This window comes from Periplaneta americana, chromosome 15, assembly GCF_040183065.1.
Source record: "Periplaneta americana isolate PAMFEO1 chromosome 15, P.americana_PAMFEO1_priV1, whole genome shotgun sequence".
NCBI lineage: Eukaryota > Metazoa > Arthropoda > Insecta > Blattodea > Blattidae > Periplaneta > Periplaneta americana.
Window position 1 is genome coordinate 11,866,695 of NC_091131.1, and position 25,684 is coordinate 11,892,378.

The 25,684-nt window shown below is 33.6% G+C and overlaps 1 protein-coding gene, 1 long non-coding RNA gene and 1 other non-coding gene across 3 annotated transcripts in view; 1 reads left to right on the top strand and 2 right to left on the bottom strand.

Moving 5' to 3' along the window:
* The first annotated feature begins 604 nt into the window (after window positions 1-604).
* Window positions 605-676, top strand: TRNAS-GGA (transfer RNA serine (anticodon GGA)). Its single transcript has one exon. It is a non-coding gene; the product is annotated as a tRNA-Ser (tRNA).
* Window positions 677-7,200: 6,524 nt separating this feature from the next.
* On the bottom strand, window positions 7,201-14,353 carry LOC138714640 (uncharacterized). Its single transcript, XR_011336052.1, has 2 exons — window positions 10,889-14,353; window positions 7,201-10,839 (listed from the first exon to the last, which is right to left on the bottom strand). It is a non-coding gene; the product is annotated as an uncharacterized lncRNA (long non-coding RNA).
* Window positions 14,354-15,233: 880 nt separating this feature from the next.
* LOC138714639 (protein takeout-like) overlaps window positions 15,234-25,684 on the bottom strand; it is a 35,093-nt gene continuing 24,642 nt past the window's right edge. The window contains exons 4-6 of the mRNA XM_069846689.1: window positions 19,528-19,661; window positions 17,881-18,033; window positions 15,234-15,431 (exon numbers count right to left, since the gene is read on the bottom strand). Coding sequence (XP_069702790.1) covers window positions 15,286-15,431; window positions 17,881-18,033; window positions 19,528-19,661 — 433 coding nt within the window. The 3' untranslated portion in view covers window positions 15,234-15,285. The remainder of the gene's footprint in view (window positions 15,432-17,880; window positions 18,034-19,527; window positions 19,662-25,684) is intronic.

Consider the following 25,684-nt stretch of genomic DNA (forward strand, 5'->3'; position numbering starts at 1 on the left):
AATATATCCTTCGTGCTATTCACTGACTACTAATAGTTTAAATAAATTGAATATTAACTGCTACTTTGCGCTGTATTTTACAGAATGTTTACTTTAACCCTCATTACCCATTTTTGACTTACACCACTTCTGCTCTGAAAATAAAATTAGGCCTATGTTTTCTGAGTTAATTGAAGTTACAATGTTTTCAACAAAGTTGTGTATTCATTTGTTCTCACCTACGTCATAATAACAGTAAGTGCATGTAAATTACGTATTATATAGATAGGGTATGTTAAAATTGAGCTTATGTGTGAAAACTGGAAATGTAATGTAAAATGCGGTAAACTGAGAAAGCAGAATATCTGCATGGAAATATCATATGTACTTCGGTACATCAAAATAAATATGATATGCGTAATAAATCACTTTGTGATTTAAAGACGGCGCCCATACCGTCGGACCCCGGCCAACCAGTCACTCATCTGAGTGCACCTCTACACATGTATGGACTTCGGTCCTGCGTGCATAGACATCTATGACGTAAGTGCAGAGGGCGGCCACCAGAGGGAACCCAAGAGATGGAGCTTAATCTGAGACGATTCTCAACGGTGTCGGGATTGTATCCGGCGTGGCTTAGTGGTTAAAGCATCAGCACGGAGAGCTGAAAACCCGGGTTCAAATCCCGGCGCCGGAGAGAATTTTTCTCCGTTCCATCTCTCTCTCATCACTCTCTCTCATTTCCATACAAATTTAAACCATAATATCAGCACTATTAGCGACTCAAAATAATTATAAAAAAAAGAAAAATAATGAAGTTCATAAATGAATGTCTGTCAAATTAAGGTTTAAATCTTCCCCTTTTTTTATGTTTAAGTTTACCTCAGCGGCCGAGTTTACCCCAATTTGCGGTATGGAAAATAGTTAATTTCTCAGGAAATAGGGAGAGGAGTTCACCACGCGATGTACCCTACGAGATATGCCCTACAATTTTGACTCTTCTCACAGGAAATATAGAGTTCCAATGGTTTATAAATATATTTAGGAATGAATTGAATTAACTGCCCACGTACAAACAATTATATTATTTCAAACCATGATACGTGATCAGGGCCATGATTCAGTTCTAAGGAGCAGAAAGAATTACGTTTATTCCCAGCTTCTGAAACTTGTGGATTAACTGCGTGTGAAATTCTTCCAGGATTCTAAAGTAGAATTAGTAAGAACCATGTACACTTATTGTATAGCATAAAAATATAAAATAAATTACACAAAACCGTTTTCTGATGTGTTAACATATGTCGTGTGCACACTTTTAACTTGCCTGCCGCTAGAGGGCTACTGTCGCGCCAGCTGTCAAATGTTGGCATATTTTATACGTATGAGTTGCGTGACTATCTATTAGACTGTGACTATAGTATCTCTTTGTTCTTGCCTATTGCTTTAAAAAGGATGTGTTTAACTTGTAATTTTAAGTCAATTTTTCTACTATTCCTTTACTGTTTACATTTGTCTTTAAATCTTTTGTATTGCCCCCACTATTATATATTGCCCTTCAAGAATCTCGTTAGTTATAAGTCATTACTTGTGTTATTATTTCAATTATTGTACTTGTTCCTGAATCACGTATGTAACTTGTAACCGTAAATCATTGCTTGTAATATCCTTTTATTACTCTTAACTGTTCCATTGTTCATGAATTACGTATTAATTTGAAAGTGAAAGTCAAACTTTGTTATATTAATCTACTATTGATTATCTTTTTAGGTCTTGTATTTACTCTGAAACTGTTAGACATTCTAGTATACCTTTTGCATTGATTATTCCTCAAACATCTCATTAATCTTTAACAGGATCCATTTTTCATTAAGGTGCATTCTTCTACATAATTCATGTGAATTGTAACTGTGACCACTATTTTATATTATAACTTTACTATTGTTTATTGGTTATAAAATATGTATTTTGATGCCAACTATAACCCTCATATACCTCAGGGTGAAATAGGGTTTATTAAATTGGATAATAAAAAAAAAAGAGGGACGATGGCTGAAATTTATATTTGCGACACTTTTTAAGGCAGAGACTTTATATTTTGTACATCTCATCTACTGCCTATAAGTATTCTTGCATTGTTATTATTAGAACGAGGGACTTTATGCAATTGCCTGTTTTTATTGGTTTGGCATATTGAAAAAGTATTACAAATGAATCTTTGCCGATCATAATTTTTTCCATAAATATATATCTCGAGGATTTTCTCTTTTAAATGTATATATATATTTTTTTTTTATTTTGCATATTTAAATGCATATATTAACAACTTTCCTTGTTTTTTCCGATTTATTATCTAATTTAAAAATTTCTCTAATAAAAATAACATTATTTCCAAGAAATATAAGTACAGGATGAATCAAAAGTCTGGAACCATATGCTTGATTTTCGGTTACTATAGATGTTACCAGTATTTTTAAGACCAAATGCTCTACCAGTGACACATTCGATTCTAGCCCTCAGTTATCTCAAAAGCCGCCATTTTGGATGAAACTTTGAAATTTTAAATGGAAAAGGGGTCATGTAGGTACTCAAAATCATATGAAAATTTTTGAGAAAAAACAATGGTGCAATCTGTTTTGAGATATCTCTAATCGTTCTCAAGTTATTTAAAGATAATTGTAATGACACAAACATTAGTTACTGCATCTACAGATATTTTGTAACATGGTACAATACTAAGGAGGCTTTGGAAAAGGTATTTTTATGCAATTCTGGTAATTAACTTTTCCTGCTTTACTGTTTGGTTAACCGGTGACAGTTTAAATGCATTGTTATGATTATTTAAAGCTTTCTTGTAGCAAATTTCTTGATTTTCGTGATGGCATTATCGAAAGAGGAAAGAATTGATATTCTTCAATCTGGTGGGTTAAGCCTCAGAAATGTTGCAATGTGCTGGTAAAATAATGGTTTGGTGTGGAATTCGGAGAAATCGTATCGTTGGACCGTATTTTATTAAGGAGAACCTGAGTGCCATTTTTTATTTGAACATGTTGCAAGAAAACATCTTTCCTCATATACTAAACGAAGGAGGTGAATTCCCATCTTTTTTCAACAAGATGGCGCTCCAACCCACTATGGTCTTGCTGTTCGGAACTATCTGGACGAACAGTTCCCTGGACATTGGATTGTTCGGCGTGGACCAGTAGAATGGCCGACCAGGTCTCCAGATTTAACACACCTTGATTTTTTTTCTTTTGGAGTTAAATAAAGAGCTTGGGATATGAAGAGAAAATTGAAAATGTGGAACATTTAAAGAATCGTATCTTTGAAGCGTGTGCAAAAGTCACGCCGGAAATTCTACAAAATATCCTCTTTGACTGGAAAATCCATTTAGAAATATGCATAATCGAAAATGGACAACATATTGAGCACATTTTCTAGAATTTTCTTTTAGTGTCATTGTGATAGTTATCATACAGTTTTTACTACGTAGTTGCATGCATATTTTGAAGTTTTTTAGTGCATGAAGTTGCGTGTTCTAGTTACTATCATCAGATGAATAATTTTGAATTATTCACATTAAAAGAATACATTGCATATTTTCAAAATATATCTATCTCTTAGAAAAATTGTAGTTCCATGCACGACTCCTTTTTTACGACATTTTTGGTGTAGTTAGAAAAGAACTAAGTTCCTAGAATTTTATATTCACATTTATAAATGGAGAGAACATTTTCACCACGGCATGGCGCATCCTCAGGTTGCGGATAGAGGAGACGGCCTCCAGATATGGAGGGTAGCTGCGAATATATTGAATAAGCAGTCGTGGACAGCCGATAAGGGGTGGTCCTCCAGCTTGGGTGTTGGGCGAAGGGCTAACAACCCATCACCGTAAAAAACAGCTTGTTACGAATCCCTGCAATAAGCTGTACGCATTGTATTCTTCACCTGACTTAATTAGGAACATTAAATCCAGACGTTTGAGATGGGCAGGGCATGTAGCACGTATGGGCGAATCCAGAAATGCATATAGAGTGTTAGTTGGGAGACCGGAGGGAAAAATACCTTTAGGGAGGCCGAGACGTAGATGGGAGGATAATATTAAAATGGATTTGAGGGAGGTGGGATATGATGACAGAGACTGGATTTATCTTGCTCAGGATAGGGACCGATGGCGGGCTTATGTGAGGGCGGCAATGAACCTTCGGGTTCCTTAAAAGCCATTTGTAAGTAAGTAAGTAAGAGAACATTTTTTAAAGTATACACAGCTTCAGAATTTGAGTTTTTAATGTTCTTCAAATACGTTTTACTTTTTTTAAATTTAGAAAATATTTAGTTTATTAAAAAATGTTACTATGTTCTGGTAACCACAGTATATTGAATATGCAGTTCCTTGCATCAAAGTAACTGCAAGAGCCTTTACACTTTGACCAGGACGAAATGTGCTGCAAAAAAGTGTGGGAAAACAGTTTGCAAAGTTTACATGAAATTCAAATTCGAGAATGCACCCATTTAAATGTGACGTAATTTTTATGCTTCCAAGCGCCACACAGCACTGAAACTTGGTCACCATATAAATAAGAGAGTGCTATTCATAAAAAAATTGCTAAAGAAGACTCCATTCAAATCGAAGTGGCTTACACAGACCACATTTTACATTCTTGGTTCTTGGTTGCTGTTATTGCATCTTGGTAAACTGTAGGGAATAGTAATATGCGTTACAAGAGCGGTATGTTGAAGTTTTCATGTTCGAGGAAAAGTTTGAAAAAGCGAAACGTAGTTGAGCTTTTTTAATTTCTGAGAATTGAAAGAAAACATACCGCTCGTGTATCGTACATTATTTTGTGCGAAGATCGTTTATTACATATCTGAAAGAGGAATTTCTAATTAGTTGCAATGAAATCTCGATCTTGGTTTCTGTTCAATGACGGCAAGTTTGCAAAACAAAAATACCCATCTTCAACATTGTTGCTTTAAAATGTTTTCTGTGTTTACTATACTGCAGCAGGCCGTGATATACGTCTGTCTTTTTTTTCCCCCAGTCTATGATGTGTCTGGAATCTTGTTGATTTTTTGTCACGGCTTCCTTAATGTTACTTGCATCACGAATGCAGTAACTTTAGTGGAGTTGTAGAGATTACTTAATTTTTGCAAATATTTAAAAACAATAATTAACAGTGCAATTTAGATGACATTGCAGTGGTAAGTTTCCAATTTATAATTATTACTATATTGAACGTCTCTAAAAATAATATGTTAAAAGCCTAAAGCAGTAAAATCAATATGTCACTTAAGCGGTAAGAAGAGGAAAATTGTTATGTGTGTTAGGTTGGGAATACTGAATGTGGAATTTTAGACTTTCCGCGGATTGGTTTTGTGCGGAAACCAAGCAAATACGCACGATCTCGCACGAAAGAATTTATGAACAACTTTACCTTTTAATTCATGATAGGGCGAAATTTATCTCAGCACCCTAACTAGTTTGAAAAAAGGTGGTACGCGAGGAAACTACAGTAGAAAATGTTTTCCAGAAGAATTCTACACTTAAAAATCTCAGTACTTTAGCAAATGTTCTGTCGGGGAAGTGTAACAAAATTGGAAAATGTGACTTTCCAGTACAAACAACTCCAAAATTGAAGTATGCTCTCGCGACAGACTTTAAGCGTTGGTTTTCTGCCTGCATGCTTGTACTAAGAGACAAAAAATATAAAAGATATTTACTAATTTTGAGGAAGATTCTATGAAGAGTTATTTTAGAACGACTTTAATTTTTAGAGGCTATTTCATAGTTTTATTGAGCCTATTTTAGGCACTTAAATCTAATTTTTAGAACCTAAGTACCAGAAATCTATACCAATTTCGGAAAATGTTCAATTTTATTCGGAAAAAGTGTGTGAAATTTCGGAGAAAGTAATTTCAGTTTCGAAAATAGTAATGCTAGGACATTCGAAAAGCAATGGCAACATAGTTACAAAGGAAAAATTGTGACGGTGTATGGCTCCTGGGGTAGCTCAGTCGGAAGAGCGTTCGCGCGCTAAGCGAAGGGTCCCGGGATCGATACCCGGCCCCGGAATAATTTTTCCTTGAAATTATTCAAACCTGCTTTACAGGGAGCTACTACCTGAAAGCCAGATTTGTATAACATAGTTACTGTTTCACACTAAATTAATTTAGGTTACTTTTGACATTAAATCTACTTCAAATATAGTCTCCTGCCATGTCAACAATACGTTGCCAAATTATTGAAAAATTGCGGACTCCATCTGCAGCACCATTTCTCGATATCTCTCTCATCCATCAAACTAAAGCTCTTCGGATGTCAACTCTTGATTGAAAGCGAATACCTCGCTTCCACCCAACTTGCAATAGTTCAGTATGGAAGACCTTCTCTCTCACAGGCTTCTTGTAATGCCCTAAAGCACTGAGTTGCATGTTTTTCTCTTGCAACTTGGACTTTTATTAAGGACCTTTGTTCGTATCTTTAGGGTTGTATTGTTTACTACAAAAAAGAAACGGGTACTATATTTACAAAATATGGTTACTTCGGAACTTTCAATATTGGAAATTTATGAAACAATCGCTGCTCTGTTACGTAGTACAAGATTTCAATGATGACTGCTAGGAGCACTGATTTAGAGAATTATTGCCATTACTTATTTGATGCCCTAGTATAATGTTCGGAAGATGTAATATTAATTAAAAAATAAAGGAGATTCAATTTCGGAAAAGATAAATCTGAGGACCGGTTTTACAAAGCTCAACATCTACAAAATTAAGATTTTTCAGGAAACACATTTTTATGAATAATAACCAAGTTTGAGTTTTTGAAACGTGAAAAAAAATTAATATTATATAGATCTGTTATATATAATAAGAAAAATTAGTTTGGTCTGATACATTGTTACAAAAAATTAATGAAAACTAAGAGTTTTCTTCAAAACTTAACATCTACAGTTACAAAATAACATTTTAAACTTTAAACAGCTTTTAATATTTTACTTATTCATAGTGAAAACAATGAAATTTCATCAGTGAATCATTGCTACTACATTACTACACCAATGAATGGTTTCATCATACATTGAAACTTCATTGTTGTCATTGTCATTGTTAACTAACATCTACAATTACAAATTATTTTAAACTTCAAACAACTTTTAATATTTTACTTATTCATAGTGAAAACAATGGAATTTCATCAGTGAATCATTGTTACTACACCAATGAATGGTTTCATCATACATTGAATCTTTATTGTTGTCATTGTCATTGTTAACTAACATCTACAATTACAAATTATTTTAAACTTCAAACAACTTTTAATATTTTATTATTCATAGTGTATTAATGAGATGGTACAACAATACATTTGAAGACAGTTTAGTATTTTCGTAAGTCAATAGTTTATTGTATTAGAGTACTTTATTTCTTCTAATATTTAGGTTCTTTCTTCTAATCGTGTAATAGTCAATTAAATCCCACTCGAGTTTTGATTTTCTCTAGATAAATCAAAACTTTTAGTGAGATTATTGTTGAAAAAAAATGTAAATGAGGCAATAAGGGAAATGAAAGTTCAATATTAAATTTTATATGTTGTGAAATATAAATACAATGCTATAAGCATGTTCGACGGATATCAGATCAGCGGATACCGAGAAAGATTCTAGATTGTATGCTACCTGGGAAAGGAAAAAGAGACGTCCCAGACGCACGAAGATGGGTGAAATAAGAAGATGGATAACAGAAAATGGTTTAGAAGAAATGAGCTCGGAGGACAGAAAGAATGAAGAAAGAAAATACAATTAGAATAAATTTGGATACAGGAAGATTTATTTACTCACATATTGTACATATATTCATGGTGATGACGATGACGACCGCAACAAGATCGCAACAATTCTTGTTGCCATGTGAGTGAATATTATCTACAGAATAATCATTGTTCATTAAATATCTGTATAGATATATACGATATTTCTGTTTCCTAGAGAGAATATGGAGAATCAATTTTATTTTACCATGTATGTAATATATTGTTACTACATAGTTGAAAAAAATCAGAAAAACTTCAGATCCTAAATTGACTTACTACATAGTTGAAAATATGAGAAAAACATTCAAATCCTAAATTGACTTGCTACATAGTTGAAAATGAGGAAAATCTTCAAATACTAAATTGATTTATTACATAATTGAAGCAAATGAGATAAACCTCCAAATCCTAAATTGACTTATTACATAGTTGAAAAAATGAGGAAAAACTTCAAAACCTAAATTGACTTACTACGTAGCTGAAAAGAATGAGGAAAACCTTGAAATCCTAAATTCAATTATTACATAGTTGAAAAAGTGAGAAAAACATTCAAATCCTAAATTGACTTGCTAGATAGTTGAAAAATGAGGAAAGCCTTCAAATCCTAAATTGATTTACTACATAGTTGAAACAAATGAGAAAAATCTCCAAATCCTAAATTGACTTATTACATAGTTGAAAAAATGAGAAAAAACTTCAAATCCTAAATTGACTTATTACATAGTTGAGAAAGTGAGAAAAAATTTCAAGGCCTCATTTGACTGGGTACATAGTTGAAAAAATGAGAAAAACCTTCAAATCGTAAATTACTTGCTACATAGTTGAAAAAAAAAAAAGAAAACGTTCAAATTCTAAATTGACTTGCTACATAGCTAAAAAAAAATGAGGAAAACGTTCAAATCTTAAATTGACTTACTACGTAGTTAAAAAATGAGAAACCTTCAAATCCTAAATTGATTTAGTTAAAAATTAGAAAAACCTTCAAATCCTAAATTTAATTACTACATAGTTGAAAAAATCAGGAAAACCTTCAAATCTTAAACTGACTTACTAAATAGTTAAAAAAAATGAGGAAAAACTTCAAGATCTAAATTGACTTGCCACATACTTGAAAACACGAGAAAAACCTCCTGATCTTAAATTGACTTTCTACATAGTTGAAAAAATGAAGAAAACCTTCAGTTCCTAAATTGACTTTCTCCATAGTTGAAAAAATGAGAAAACCTTCAAATCCTAAATTGCCTTACTACATAGTTGAAAAAATGAGGAAAAATTCAAATCTTAAATTGACTTGCTACATACTTGAAAAAATTAGGAAAACCTTAAAATCTTAAATTGGCTTGCTATATAGTTTAAAAAATAAGGAAAACCTTCAAATCTTAAATAGACTTACTAAATAGTTAAAAAAATGAGGACAATATTCAAGATCTAAATTGACTTGCTACATAGTTGAAAACACAAGAAAAACCTTCTGATCTTAAACTGACTTTCTACATACTTGAAAAAATGAAGAAAACCTTCAGTTCCTGAATTGACTTTCTCCATAGTTGAAAAAATGAGAAAAACCTTCAAATCCTAAATTGACTTACTACATAGTTGAAAAAATGAGGAAACCTTCAAATCTTAAATTGACTTGCTACCTAGTTTAAAAATGAGGAAAACCTTCAAAACATACATTGACTTGCTACTTAGTTGAAAAAGTGAGGAAAACCTTAAAATCTTAAATTTAATTACTAGTATATAGTGGAAAAAATGAGGAAAGTCTCCAAATCCTAAATTGACTACTACATACCTGAAAAAATGAGAAAAAACTCAAATCCTAAATTGACTTACTAAATAGTTGAAAAAATGAGGAAAACCTTCAAATCCTAAATTGGCTTACTACATAGTTGAAAAAATGAGGAAAACCTTCAAATCTTAAATTTACTTACTAGTACATAGTGGGAAAAATGATGAAAACCTTCAAATCCTAAATGGACTTACTCCATAGTGGAAAAATGAGAAAAACCTCAAACACTAAATTGACTCAGGCCTACTACACAGTTTAAAAATGAGGAAAACCTTCAAATCCTAAATCGACTTACTACATAGTTGAAAACATTAGGAAAATCTTCAAATCCGTAATTGATATGCTACATGGTTGAAAAAATGATGAAAACCTTCAAATTCCTAATTGCCTTACTACATAGTTGAAAAAGTGAGAAAAACCTCCAAGTCATAAACTGACTTACTACATAGTTGAACAAATTAGGAAAACGTTCAAATCCCTAATTGACTTACTACATAGTTGAAAAAATGAGGAAAACCTTCAAATCCTAAATTGACTTACTACATAGTTTAAAAAATGAGGAAAACCTTCAAATCATAAATTGACTTACTACATAGTTGAAAAATTAAGGAAAACCTTCAAATCTTAAATTTATTTACTAGTACATAGTGGGAAAAATGAGGAAAACCTTCAAATCCTAAATTGACTTACTCAATAGTTGAAAAAAGGAGAAAACCTCCAAATCCTAAATTGACTTACTACATAGTTGAAAAATGAAAAAATAACCTCAAATTCTAAAGTGACTTAGGCCTACTATATATTTGAAAAATGAGGAAAACCTTCGAATTCTAAATCGACTTACTACACAGTTGAAAAAATTTGGAAAACCTTCAAATCCGTAATTGACTTACAACATAGTTTAAAAAAGGAGGAAAACCTTCAAATCCTTATTTGACTTACTACATAGTTGAAGAAATGAGGAAAACCTTCAAATCATAAATTGATTTACTACATAGTTGAAAAAATGAGGAAAACCTTCAAATTATAAATTGACTTACTACATATTTGAAAAAATAAGGGAAACCTTCAAATCATAAATTGACTTACTACATAGTTGAAAAAATGAGGTAAACCTTCATATCGTAAATTGATTTACTACATAGTTGAAAAAAATTAGGAAAACATTCAAATCCTAAATTGACTTATTAATAGTTGAAAAAAATGAGGACAACCTTCAAATCCTAAACTGACTTGTTACATAGTTGAAAAAAATGAGGAAAACCTTCAAATTTTAACTTGACTTTCTACATAATTGAAAAAATGAGGAAAACCTTCAAGTCCTAAATTGACTTGCTACATAGTTGAAAAAGTGAGGAAAATCTTAAAATCTTAAGTTGACTTACTAGTATATAGTTGAAAAAAGAGAAAAACCTTCAAAACCTAAAGTGACTTGCTACTTAAGTGGAAGTGAAGGCCTTATGGCCTTAACTCTGCCAGGCAAAATAAAACTACTACTATTGCTGCTGCTACTACTACTACTACTACTACTACTACTACTACTACTACTACTACTACTACTACTACTACTACTGCTACTACTATATAATTGAAAAAATGAGGAAAACTTCAAATTTTAAATTGACATACTAGTACATAATATTAAAAAATAGGAAATCTTCCAAATCCTAAATTGACTTGCTACATATTTGAAAAAGTGAGGAAAATCTTCAAATCTTAAATTGACTCACTAGGTAGTTGAAAAAATGAGGAAAGCCTTCAAATCCGAAATTAACTCGGTACATAGTTGAAAGAATGAGGAAAATTTCGAAATTCTAAATTCACTTGCAAAACCTCAAATCTTAAATTGACTTACTACATAGTTAAAAAAATGAGGAAAACCTTCAAATCCTAAATTGACTTACTACATAGTTTAAAAAATGAGGAAGACCTTCAATTCTTAAATTGACTTCATTATTTTCTTAGTTTGGTATTATTTCCGATATTGAATTTACATTTTTCGAAATTCAGTTTATCTTTTCCAAAATTGAGGTTGAAAAAGTCTAAGCTGTACGAGGATGTGCTGAAAAGTAATGCCTCCTACTTTGTTGTTTTAAAATGAGTACAGTAATTTGAATTAAAGAGAAAATGGCAACTTCTCTTGTTTCTTGAAGGGTATACACCACTTTACAATAATTTAATACACGAACATCACTATTAAACAAGTAATTTTCAATGGTATTTGTAGCTTCAGCTCTAATCAACAGTAACAACAATTAGGTCTACTCGGTGCACCAATAAAATATACATATTCTACTGTTATATGTTTCGCGAAGTTGGTACAATACTTTTAATTTTTTTTTCAATTAATTGTTGTGAAAGCTTTGGAGAATAATTTAACAGTCGTTTTAATTAAGCCTCACAGAATTAAAATATTTTTATTTTAAGAAACATAATCAGTAGTATAGATAAAACATGGATATAATAATTATTTAAATTCTCGATGAACACCAACGCCAAATACAGGACTGAGTGCAGTAAAGAAACTCAGTGACAAAGGAACCGTTCTTAAACTGAACAAAGGAAACTGAGGAAGACCGATGACGGCGAGGACACAAGAAAGCACTGAAGCGTACGGCAATCAGTAAATCAGAGGATACGAAGACGTGCAGAAGAACTGAATGTGCGACCATCATCTGTCAGAATTTTGAAATACGAAGCCAAACTGTTACTGTATAAAATGCAAGTGAAACACTCGCGAACATCCAGAACAAACGTCAACGCCATGGATAAATATATAATAGGATGCGAAACTGCGGTCAGCACCATCTGGCGGCGGGGGGCTGAAATAAAATGATCAGCGCCAACGTCGTAGGTGGTGAACATTACAACTACGTGTTGGGTACATTACCCAGAGTTCTCTATTTATCCGTTCGAGATATTGCTCGAAGAGACAAGATGGCAGACAGAAACTTGCTAATAAGTGAACATAAAGTGATACTACGTGTGTATAATCAGTGGATGTTAAACACAAACAGTGATGTTTATGGACGTTGTAAAAATAGTGTTGTTGAATGTATTGTAAAGTAATAGTAATATAATAAATTGAACTATCTAAGTGGTTCTTGCAGACTTTTCAATTGTGCTGTACAATAAATACCCAAAGAATACAATCCCAATTTTCTAACCTTTTGCTTTATTTTTTTTGTCTCTGTCTGGTTATATTTTAATTGGTTAATGTAAAATAGATCGTCTCTTTTATCTTCCTGTTAGCTCCGGTAAGAATTTTCAGTAGAAGATGCTGTGAGGAATAAAAATGTAAATGTTTTATTTGAAATTGGGTTAGTTTTGAATATCGATGAGTGTGGGAGGGAATACTTTCTGCACAATTTAACATTTTCGTCACTAGGTGCGCTGCTAAATGCATGGAGTAATTAGTTACTCTTTTCGCTACTTGGTGCGATGCTAGATGTAATAACGCCCCTCCTCCCAACAGGTGGCAGCAAGATCAATTTCTACAGCAGCGCCTCTAGTCTGTGTTACGGGAAACTCAGTAAGTTTAGCATGCTATTATATATTTATCCATGTCAACGCGTTGAAATATGCAATAGTTTCAACCGAATGATATAAGATGGTGAGTAGTGCATTTTTGACTGTGGAGCGGCTATTCCATGATATCGTTTGTAGTGGATTGGAACTACAAAATTGACTATTCACTAATACATTGAGATGAATATTATTGAGCTTCGTCTGAAAAGCACAAATTATTGACCCATTCGTCATCACCTTCCTTGGTTTTGGTTTTAAATAGAATGGAACAATTTTAATTCTATGCGGCGTAGTTAAATCCATTGTCAAATATTTTCCTAAGCTTGCATAAACAATTAATTGCCTGAAAACAAAAAAAAAAAATATTATACCAACTTTGCGAAATATAGAACACTAAAATTTATTGTGTAATTTATTGGCGCACCCAGTACAGTGAAACTTTCCTTAACGGAGACTTCCCAATAGCGGACATTTTAAAATTCCTCTGCAAAATAACATTGACCCTTATGATAAAATTCTTCCAAATAGCGGACATTCTCAATAACGGACGCGGACACTGAAATGTATCTCCCAACAACAATTAAAACTTCCAAATAACGGACAGCGTGAAAGAAGAAGAAGAAGAAGAAGAAGAAGAAGAAGAAGAAGAAGAAGAAGAAAAAAGAAACAGACGGTTGTAAATTAAACGGAATTCTACTGGAATTCTTTGCAACAATCATTATCGTACATTTGAACGTTCTTGTACTTTATTGAAGATAAGCAGCACAGTTGTTAGTTGTGATACTGTACGTGAGCAGTCCGTACTTTCTTACTTTGTCAAGTTGAGTGTTCGGAAGTACAGTCACATTAAAAATGTCACAAAAACGTAAACGTTGTCACTAAAAGAGAAAGTGGATATTGTAAAGCATAGTGAGAAGGAGAAATTAAGTGTTCGTGAGCTGGCCACAAAGTTTAATATGGGAAAAACTCAGGTTAGAGAAATTTTGAAAAACAAGGAAGTTATTTTAAAATCATACACTGAGAATGCAAATAAGAACACAAAAGGAGCTTTTCCTAAAAGTGAGGGGCTTGCCATTGACAATTTAACATATGAATGGTTCTGCCGTGCTAGAGCAAATAAGATGCCTTTATCTGGGACCTTGATTAGAGAGAAAGCCTTAGAAATTGAAAAAGAGTTGGGCTATTCTAATTTTAAAGCTTCTGGTGGTTGGCTAGACAAGTTTCGGTCACGACACAATATTTCCTACAAAGTGTATGTGGTGAATCTGCTTCTATTCATCCAGAAATTGCATCTGACTGGAAAAGTAAACTTACTGATATTTGTATTTTGATGTACTGCAAGAAGTTCCAACTGAACGACTTCATTCGTGATGTTTCCCTTGCCGCTATCAGAGGATCATTTGCTATATTAAAATACCATCTGTACTTTGTTTCCTAAAAAGGAATACTTTTCCTCGAATGTCTAATCCGTTTGTTTACTATGTTTAGGCCTGTTATATGCATGCTATTATCCTTCCTGTACTCCATTTCCCCGTTTTGTTCGTTCCCCACATTTCTCTTTTGTGATCTGTTTCTTTTTTCACTCTGTGTGTTATGCTTTGTCCAATGAGGGAGTCCCATTATTGGGAAAGCTGAAAGAGTGTCTTTCAATGTGTACTAACGATTTTCTAAATAGCGGACACTTCTCAATAACGAAAATTTAATTTTTTCCCGGCGGTGTCCGCTATTAGTAACTTTCATCTTTTACAGTTAGCGTTTATAGCTATAGTTTCCTGCATCACTTTTCAGTTGACGTATAGTATTTGCCCTTTTATACTAGTTTTTACGAATTTCTAGCTGATGTGATAGAAGATTATTTTGTATGTCACAGAATTATAAGTGTTACATTCAGGTTGCGAATTAAGATTTCTGATTGGGGGGACAGAATCCTAGATAAAGAATACCATACATAAAATTATTATTATCCTCATTGGATACAGCTCAACGCTTGGTCACATAAGGCTTAACGTTCAAATGTAGTAAGGTAACATAAATCTCTAGATATTAACGCAGAACTCTAAAGTTTGTGTGCGTAAAAGTTTCACATTATGTTCTATGTAATAGAATTCACATTGTGGTTCTGGCTTCAAATTTTTGTACAATAGGAAATTCATACTGCCTGTCTTCTTCATCTCGGCGATGTTTAGAATAAGTTCTTTTCAGGCACTTTTGAAAAGATGACATTACTTATATGCACGAAAACTTTTCCGAAAGTATCCTCCATGGATGGTCTCAGCTCCTCCCAAAACTCTTTCCAGTTTTCGTTCAAGGCTTTGTTAGTGGATTCTCCTGAAAACAAAATGATTTTCATTTAGTGACACCAATTTAGGATACAGCAGGAAGGAAGCTATTATTCTGTATATTTAAAGACTGTGCCGTATTTGTAATTGACGATAATGAGTCTTGTTCAATTATGAAAATTTCAGTTAACGTAACGGCGTCACTGGTCGGTAGTCACTAACGAAAGGTACAGCTCTAAAAAAAATACAAAATAAAGTGGTCGCACTCGTGATCAGCGAATATTTTCGAACTCCACTTCTGATAATTGTGATGTTACATGATGCATACGCTTATAGAAGCAGTTTCGGAAAAGATGTTTAAGCAGAAGCATTCACATCTGCGTCTCGTAGAGCACTGTAGTGTGTTCGCTTAATGATTCGTAGGTTTAAGTTCGAGCCTTGGTTCAAGTTATCATTTTATTCTGTTGTCGTTCTTTAGCGTTATAAATAATATTCAAGTTATCATTTTATTTTTTATCGTTTTTAGCGATATAAATAATATTAAAGTTATCATTCATATTCCGTTATCGTTCTTTAGCGTTATAAATAATATTCAAGTTATCATTAATATTCTGTTATCGTTCTTTATCGTTATAAATAATATTCAAGTTATCATTTTATTTTGTTATCGTTTTTAGCGATATAAATAATATTCAAGTTATCATTCATATTCCGTTATCGTTCTTTAGCGTTATAAATAATATTCAAGTTATCATTTTATTTTATTATCGTTCTTAGCGATATAAATAATATTCAAGTAATCATTTTATTTTGTTATCGTTTTTTAGCGATATAAATAATATTAAAGTTATCATTCATATTCCGTTATCGTTCTTTAGCGTTATAAATAATATTCAAGTTATCATTTTATTTTGTTATCGTTTTTAGCGATATAAATAATATTCAAGTAATCATTTTATTTTGTTATCGTTTTTTAGCGATATAAATAATATTAAAGTTATCATTCATATTCCGTTATCGTACTTTAGCGTTATAAATAATATTCAAGTTATCATTAATATTCTGTTATCGTTCTTTATCGTTATAAATAATATTCAAGTTATCATTTTATTTTTTATCGTTTTTAGCGATATAAATAATATTAAAGTTATCATTCATATTCCGTTATCGTTCTTTAGCGTTATAAATAATATTCAAGTTATCATTTTATTTTGTTATCGTTTTTAGCGATATAAATAATATTCAAGTAATCATTTTATTTTGTTATCGTTTTTTAGCGATATAAATAATATTAAAGTTATCATTCATATTCCGTTATCGTTCTTTAGCGTTATAAATAATATTCAAGTTATCATTCATATTCTGTTATCGTTCTTTATCGTTATAAATAGTATTCAAGTTATCATTTTATTTTTTATCGTTTTTAGCAATGTAAATAATATTCAAGTTATCATTCATATTCCGTTATCGTTCGTTATCGTTATAAATAATATTCAAGTTATCATTTTATTTTATCGTTTTTTATCGATATAAATAATATTCAAGTTATCATTCATATTCCGTTATCGTTCTTTTGCGTTATAAATAATATTCAAGTTATAATTTTATTTTGTTATCGTTTTTAGCGATATAAATAATATTCAAGTTATAATTCATATTCCGTTATCGTTCTTTAGCGTTATAAATAATATTCAAGTAGTCATTCATATTCTGTTATCGTTCTTTAGCGTTATAAATAATATTCAAGTTATAATTTATATTCTGTTATCGTTCTTTGGTGTTATAAATAATATTCAAGTTAACATTTATATTCTGTTATCGTTCTTTAGCGTGAAACAGTGGGTAATAAATATGAACTGAACAAATTGTGTCCCTCCGAGCATAGCTTTTTGTGTTCACGACACTTCTTGTGTCCTTCCTTACTGCTTATAGAAGAAGACGAAGTGCTGTAACTTATAAAAAGTAGGCCTATTTCGAACACGTTGTAAGCAGACGAATTTTTACAACGGTAGGCGCTTAGTTCATATCTGCCGTGTTTCGCGGTGGCACCTCAAAGAGCGCTGTACCGGACAATATGGCCGCTCTATATTCTCTTTCTAACTCGTTGGTACACACACACAGTCTTTTTCTGTAGCGTAACCGTTTCACATATTCATTAGCTAAAGCGCTCCTAGCGGGGAAATTGGAAACTGAAGCACATAGCCACCAAAACTTTAAGAGTACACCATTTCACTTGCAAAGGAAAATAAAAAATCAGTGGAAAGAAATAAGTCTGAAATCAGGGTAATCCTTGAGGGACATTCTGTACTTTAGTGAAATTTTATTTATAGTTTGGATTCACACTCTTAATATGTTGCGTTTCTTGTTAGTTGTGGATGTCAGGTGAAGTTTAGAAACCAATTTATGAGTTTTTCAAGTTTTGGATATCACTTTTAAATTTGGAGGCTACCCTATAAATTAGTTCTTTTATTCGTGGTTTGTACATGTCGCTTACTTACCCAGAAGTTTATTCCCGTTAAACAGATTGTCGAAGTGAGCTGTGAAGTTCTTGGGCTCCGTTATAAATAAGTTAATAGACTTGACGTTCCAGTACTTGTTCCCGTCTTTCGTTACTAGGTCAGCTTTCAACTTCGAGTTAGTTTTGAAATCGGCTGTAAGCAGAACAATTGAATAATAATACATAATTATGATCTTTTCTTGTAGCGATTGAGTGAGTGATATTAGTTCACATACGTTATATTGGGTTGGTGCGTAAGTCCGTAGCGTTTTTCCATTAGTTTATTAAACACATGAGAAAAGAGGGAAGTTACTCAGCAACAATGTCATATTCTCCTTTACTATTTATAACAGTCTATCAACGCTGGAGTAGTTTTTCGATTCCACGCCTGTAGAAATCGCGTGGTTTTGAATTAAAGAAGTCGTGAAGCCATGTTCGGAGCGCATCTTCATCCGGAAAGGAAGTTCCTTGAATATTGTTCAATAGAGAGCGGAAAACGTGAAAATCTGAGGGCGCAAGATCAGGTGAATAAGGTAGATGAGGAATGACTTCCCAACCCAACTTCTGGGTAGTGTTTTGTGTCAGGTTAGCAGAGTGCGGAAGAGCGTTATCGTGGAGTAGCATCACTTCACGTAGTCTTGTTGGTCGTTTTTCTTGGATTGCGTGTGCAAGACATCTCAGTTGGTGGCAATAAATGTCGGCTGTGATGGTTACACCTCGGGGAAGTAATTCGTAGTACAGCACACCCTCACAGTTCCACCAGATGCATAACACTATCTTTTGTGGATGCGCGCTGCCCTTTGTACGGGGAGTTTCGTTCTTTTTCGGGCTCAACCATTCCTTTCTTTTCCTTATGATAGCATAAAAACACCATTTCTCGTCACCAGTAACGATATTGGATAGGAATGTTCGATGTAGTTCACGAGCCAATCGGTAATGAGCAAGCAAAGATGCACATATTGAACTCAAAAAGAATTTGTCGCAAATGTTTTATTTTTCTCCACTTGACACTCCATTTTCTAGCGTCCACGGCTCTATTCACTATATGCAAAAATGAAAACTTCAATATGTAAGCTCAAGCATAACAATTGAACTTCAATAAAAAATGACAGTCGATGAATAAACCCATAGCAACCGGAGTACCAACACGCGAAATAAAGACGCTACAAACTTATGCACCAACCTAATAGTATTTTACAGTTTAAGACAAAATACTTATTGATTTGTATTATATAGTCTGTCTAGAGATAGATTAGACTTGCCGGCTGTTTACATGTAAATCTGGCAGTAGGTGCGGCAACTCTCACCACGGTCCACTCTATCTCTAGACGCACTGTATTTTAGTAGGCCTATTGCAATGGCAAATTCTGTGCCATCTATATCGGAAAATGTTTTGATATATGGCCGATGAGCCCTAAGCATTTTTTTTTAGAAACATGACAATTTGTCATTTGTACTCCCACGCATTTCGCAACAATTGAGGCGGTAGCTGAAAAAAAGGGCCCATAAGTAAAAGTCATATTTCGAGAAAACAATTATTATGTGACTGAGATTTACCTTAAAAAAATAAGAAGAATTACAGCTTTCCACCAAATGAAGGAATGATATCTACCTTTTTCAACTGTTCTGTTTAAACATTTATACTTACCCAGTATCATATTGAATTTGCCCTTTCCCTTTATAGGAAGCAAAGTGAACTTGCCATCGAGTTCATAGTTTCCCGTAAGTATCGTTTGCGGAACGTAGAAATCCATATCGAACTCGCGGTCCTTCCAATTGGCCCTGGAAAATTACATAGACATCATAATACTTATTCATTGTTTCTGCCACCATCTCGAGTGTTGGGAGATAGTTGTATGCAGCAAATAACCTTTGCTTGATCAGCTCCAATAATTTATTTTGATATGATACCTGTTGCACAAAAGGGAAGATCTATAACTGAAACTCGATTAATATATTTCAGTATTATTTGTATTTATCCTGGTAATAATGAACAGTTTGACTCGTAGACATTTTGTTTTTCAGCATTAACTTCCCATGATTGTACGAGAAGATTCGAAGAGAACGGCAGTTACGTAGACTTTTGGGCTCCCCCCTACTACCATTAATGCATAACACAATGTCAATACGACGGTTGCTGTCGTCTGCGATACAACGAACTTTTCTGTTGATTTTCGAGTTCGTCATTTTTTTCCGGTTGTATGTGCTTATTTAAGTTGTGTTAACTCTCGCTAGTGGTTTTATATTTTATTTTATCCGTCTTAGTATTTATTTTATTATTGTAAATATTTTTGTTTTATTATTATTATTATTATTATTATTATTATTATTATTATTATTATTATTATTATTATTATTATTATTATAGGTTATGCTAATTTGCATGGATTGAACTTGGATCCATTTAATGTGTAGTAATATTTTTCGAGTTTTATGTCAGTTTTATTATTTATGCCATTGTTAGATATGTATCATACTATTCTCGTCATTTGCATAACTTTACAGTATTTCTTTATATGATTCCTGTCTTCATTTATATGATTTCATTAATTCATTTGTAATACATTTTATTTAATTACTATTATATTGATTGTATTTCATCTCATTGCCATTTTCTATCATTCATTCTCATCATCATTTGTTGTTTTGTCGTTTTGTACCTGTGCTAAACTGTAATTGGCCTTGTGCTGTTGTTTTGCACATTAATATTATAAATAAATAAATAAATAAATAAAATTATTATTATTATTATTATTAATGAATTATTTTGTATTACTATCTTTGTATCATCTCCGTCACGGTTATTCTATTTTTATTATTATTATTATTGTTATTATTATTATTATTATTATTATTATTATTATTATTATTATTATTGTTGTTGTTGTTACTATTATTTCTACCATCAACATTATTATCGATCTCTGTAAAATTTATGTAGACTACTGGACTGTACCCGAGCACGAGCATATGGTCATTTCGGGTATCTATTCATATGTATTCATTTCAAATGTAAATTGTGAATAAATTTGAAATTTGAATTTAAATCTTCTAACAATAATCCTTCGTGCCTGGCGTACATCAGCAAGCCCTGTGCTGGCAAGATAATTTTCATTCAGTAGTGCGTGTTTTTTTCCGTTTGATACAAGTTACTTGCTTACCACTTTACTAATTTTATGAACTTCGGGATGCTTGGAAAGAATATATGTATAGATTGGTTAGTGGAAGTAGGTTTTCGATATACAGTATCAAAATGTATTCTGGAGTTTTTTTATGGAAATTTTGAAGTCTAGAAAGTTTATGAAACAGTTAACAGCTGATTAAAATGTAAACACTATTGTAGGGTGCAAATCATTGAAGAATTTAGTAATAGCGTATCTAAGATACGTGGAGATATTGTGCCTAATTGCAAGGTTTTGTATGTGTCGTCTTTCCAGGTCTTGTAAGAAGATTTCCGCTAATAGGTCCGAAAGGAAGCCCTCCATAGCTAAGCCCTGTTGTTGTTGAAATGTTGTATTGTTAAATGAAAAATACGTAGGGTGTAACTTTAATAGTGGCAACGCTGCGAAACGAGACGGAGTTAATTGTTTTCACTTCTACCACATGTTAGTCTATGTCTGGCCTCCCCCTCATTAAAAGGACTCTTCCGTCCGACTCACAACGCATGCGATATAGAGAGTTAAAGTTAGTCTTCTGTTACAGCTCTAAGCGGTTGTGTTTCGCCATGTTTACAAAGCAGGAACAGCGATCTTGGCTGAATGTTAATGCACAGTATTTCCGTCATTTTTTTTAGCATAATCTGAGACCAGCGTTGCGAAGAAAGCGCCCACACGTTTTGCAGAACCCTCCCGTCATTTTACAGGATAATGCAGGGGCACACACGACACAGTCTGTAGCTGATTTGAACTGTCGCTGGGGGTGGGAAGTGCTTTTCCATCCACCACATTCACCGGACTTAAGCCCCTGCGATTATGACTTAATCCCAAAGATGAAGGAACCACTTCGTGACGTTCGATTCCGGACTGTTTCCGATATTCTGCAGGCAGTAAGGCGGTCCATCAGAAACATCAACAGAACTGGAGTTGCTACGGGGATGCTACGACTTCCACATCGCTGGCAACGAGTTGTTGACAACGCTGGTTACTACATTGAAGGACTGTAGAAGTTTCACAGATGTATCACTTGTATATTCGTAATAAATAAATAGTTGCCATCAGTGGCGGCTCGTGAACTTGTGGATTGGGAGAGCTGCAGTAGATTTTGGTACATACAAATTTCACTTCTTGATACCATTACTAATAAGTATAGGACAAAAATAAATGCACTACATATCGAAAAACCAAAACTTTCTGACTTAGTTGGGAGATGTCTGTGGCATCATTTGCTAATCGCTAAAAAAAAAAAAAAACTAATACCATCGATTTCAGTCTGAATTTCTGATCGGCAGACACTCAACTTGCAATCTACCAGTGCATTCTGAATTGTCTTAGAATTACCTTTAAACAGTAGCATGTTCCAAATGATTTTTGAGAGGCTCGTTTAGATTACTCACGAACTGTAGCAACCCACGAAATGCACCAGGGTTCTTCGAATCATTTTTTTAAGGGGAAGTTCATATTGGCCACAAAATTTGATACAATCAATATTTTTTTTAAATAATTTCACGATTTATTCTCAATTCTTGATTATGTTTGAGAATGTTTGTTCTGTTCGTTTCACTTAATTGCGCAGCAGTATGAGTTGCGTAACATAGCCAATGAAACAACATTTTTCAGGTGAGATTGCGAAGATTCGTGCTTTTTAATTTTTAGGGGCAAAATGTCCTAAATCTGTCACACCACTCCTAGTCTGTGCAGTATCACCACCGAAGAGGAGGCAACCACAAATGCTCAGCGTAAATTTCATTGTTATACTTCCTTACATATATGCACTATTTCGGCTGGATGAAGCTTGAGTAAGATTTAAGTCGAGTAACGAACGACCCTTTAATTTCACTTCATTACATCAATTTTCTCCGCAAGGGAAAGTTGAGAAAAATAAAATTAATATTCTGTAATTCACACACACTTATGCTTGCACATTTTCACTGGTTAAGTTACGGTACTAAAACGTCACACCAAAGCAACACTCAGATATACTGATGGTCAACAGTTTTCTAAAACTGGAAAAGAAGTCTCTATCGTATTTTACGTGCTATATCAAAAGGATTATACTCTTGCAATCATTTTGAGCTAAGGCAAATATTAGGTTCTGCTGGAGGCTGGATATATACGTAATAATAAGGCAAAAGAGAATATTAATTTCGTTATATTAACTCGATAAGATTCTTCAACAATAAGTATGTGAAAAGAAAATAAAAATTTTGTCATTAAGTTTCAAGGGAATAGAGAATCCATTTGAAGTAGCATTACAATAGCGGTGTGGGAGGGGAGGAAAGATCTTCCCTTGTCGCCTGGCTCTGCAAGCCACTGCAGCGAAATATGGGTTTTAAACAGCGGCAGTTTCCCTCTGCTTCCCTTCACCTCTCTACCCCCTGACCATGCAAGACACACTCTCTATGAGCTGTCCCACCCTGCAGATCCCAGGACGACTTTGAATGCAGTGTCAATTCCAATACAGTCGACGTGCAAAAAGATAATGCATAAGATAATAGTACATATTCCCGGCCCAAATCAAATATAAAGCAATTTACCAATAAAAGCTGTAACAATTCTTCTACAAATTAAATTAAAAATTATTTTTATTTTCCTGTCAAAGCAGGGAGTGCTGCAGCTCCGCAGCTCTTATGGACGGGCCGCCCCTGGTTGCCATTATTAAAGTTACAGTCTGTGTAGTTTTATTTTACAAATACTTACTTACTTACTGGCTTTTAAGGAACCCGGAGGTTCATTGCCGCCCTCACATAAGCCCGCCATTGGTCCCTATCCTGAGCAAGATTAATCCCTTCTCTATCATCATATCTCACCTCCCTCAAATCCATTTTAATATTATCTTCCCATCTACGTCTCTCTGAGTCCACACCTGTGGAGTAACGGTCAGCGCGTCTGGCTGTGAAACCAGGTGGCCCGGGTTCGAATCCCGGTCGGGGCAAGTTATCTGGTTGAGGTTTTTTTCCGGGGTTTTCCCTCAACCCAATACGAGCAAATGCTGGATAACTTTCGGTGTTGGACCCCGGACTCATTTCACTAGCATTATCACCTTCATATCATTCAGACGCTAAATAACCTGAGATGTTGATACAGCGTCGTAAAATAACCCAATAAAATTTAAAAAAAAATCTACGTCTCGGCCTCCTTAAAGGTCTTTTTCCCTTCGGCCTCCCAACTAAGACTCTATATGCATTTCTGGATTCGCCCATACGTGCTACATGCCGTGCCCATCTCAAACGTCTGGATTTAATGTTCCTAATTATGTCAGGTGAAGAATACAATGCGTGCAGTTCTGCGTTGTGTAACTTTCTCCATTCTCCTGTAACTTCATCCCTCTTAGCCCCAAATATTTTCCTAAGCACCTTATTCTCAAACACCCTTAACCTATATTCCTCTCTCAAAGTGAGAGTCCAAGTTTCACAACCATAAAGAACAATCGGTAATATAACTGCTTTATAAATTCTAACTTTCAGATTTTTTGACAGCAGACTGGATGATAAGACTTTCTCAACCGAATAATAACAGGCATTTCCCATATTTATTCTGTGTTTAATTTCTTCCCGAGTATCATTTATATTTGTTACTGTTGCTCCCAGATATTTGAATTTCTCCACTTCTTCAAAAGATAAATTTCCAATTTTTATATTTACATTTCGTACAATATTCTCGTCACGAGACATAATCATATACTTTGCCTTTTCGGGATTCACTTCCAAACCTATCGCTTTACTTGCTTCAAGTATAATTTCCGTGTTTTCCCTAATCGTTTGGGGATTTTCTCCTAACATATTCACGTCATCCGCATAGACAAGAAGCTGATGTAACCCGTTCAATTCCAAACCCTCTCTGTTATCCTGAACTTTCCTAATGGCATACTCTAGAGCAAAGTTAAAAAGTAAAGGAGATAGTGCATCTCCTTGCTTCAGCCCACAGTGAATTGGAAACGCATCTGACAGAAACTGACCTATACGAACTCTGCTGTACGTTTCACTAAGACACATTTTAATTAATCGAACTAGTTTCTTGGGAATACCAAATTCCATAAGAATATCATATAAATGGAGAATTTGTTTTATTAACTCCGAGTTTAACTCTATGTCAATAAGTTTTGTTTTAATTATGTTTAGAATTTCATCAATGGGTGTGTTGGTGCACAGATTGGAAATATCAAGTGAAAGCATTTTTGTTTTGTTTGAAAGTTTTAATTTTGTTAGAAATTTTACTAAGTGTTTTGTGTTTTTAACAGTATTATGTATTTTCCAATAGTAAGTTTTGTTTTAAAAAGTTGCGTAGAAATTTATTAATTTTACGGTTGGCAGCATTATGGCTATTTACTGTGGACCTCACTGTTGATGGGATCTTGTGGGTTTTGGGTTAGGCTTTTAGAATAGGGGCACTGGGGTTAATTTAAGTAAATTTGTTAAAATGCATTGTCTATTTAAGTGTCAGTTAAGATGACTTTAAGTAACAAAGTTAAGTAATATATAATTTTATTTTAATGTACCGAAGTACATATGATATTTCCATGCAGATATTCTGCGTCATCATACGATGAAAGAATAATGGAACAGAGAGGGCGGCCACTAGAGGGAACCCAAGAGTTGGAACTTAAACCGAGACGATTCTGTCCGACGCCGGGGTGGGTATCCGGTGTGG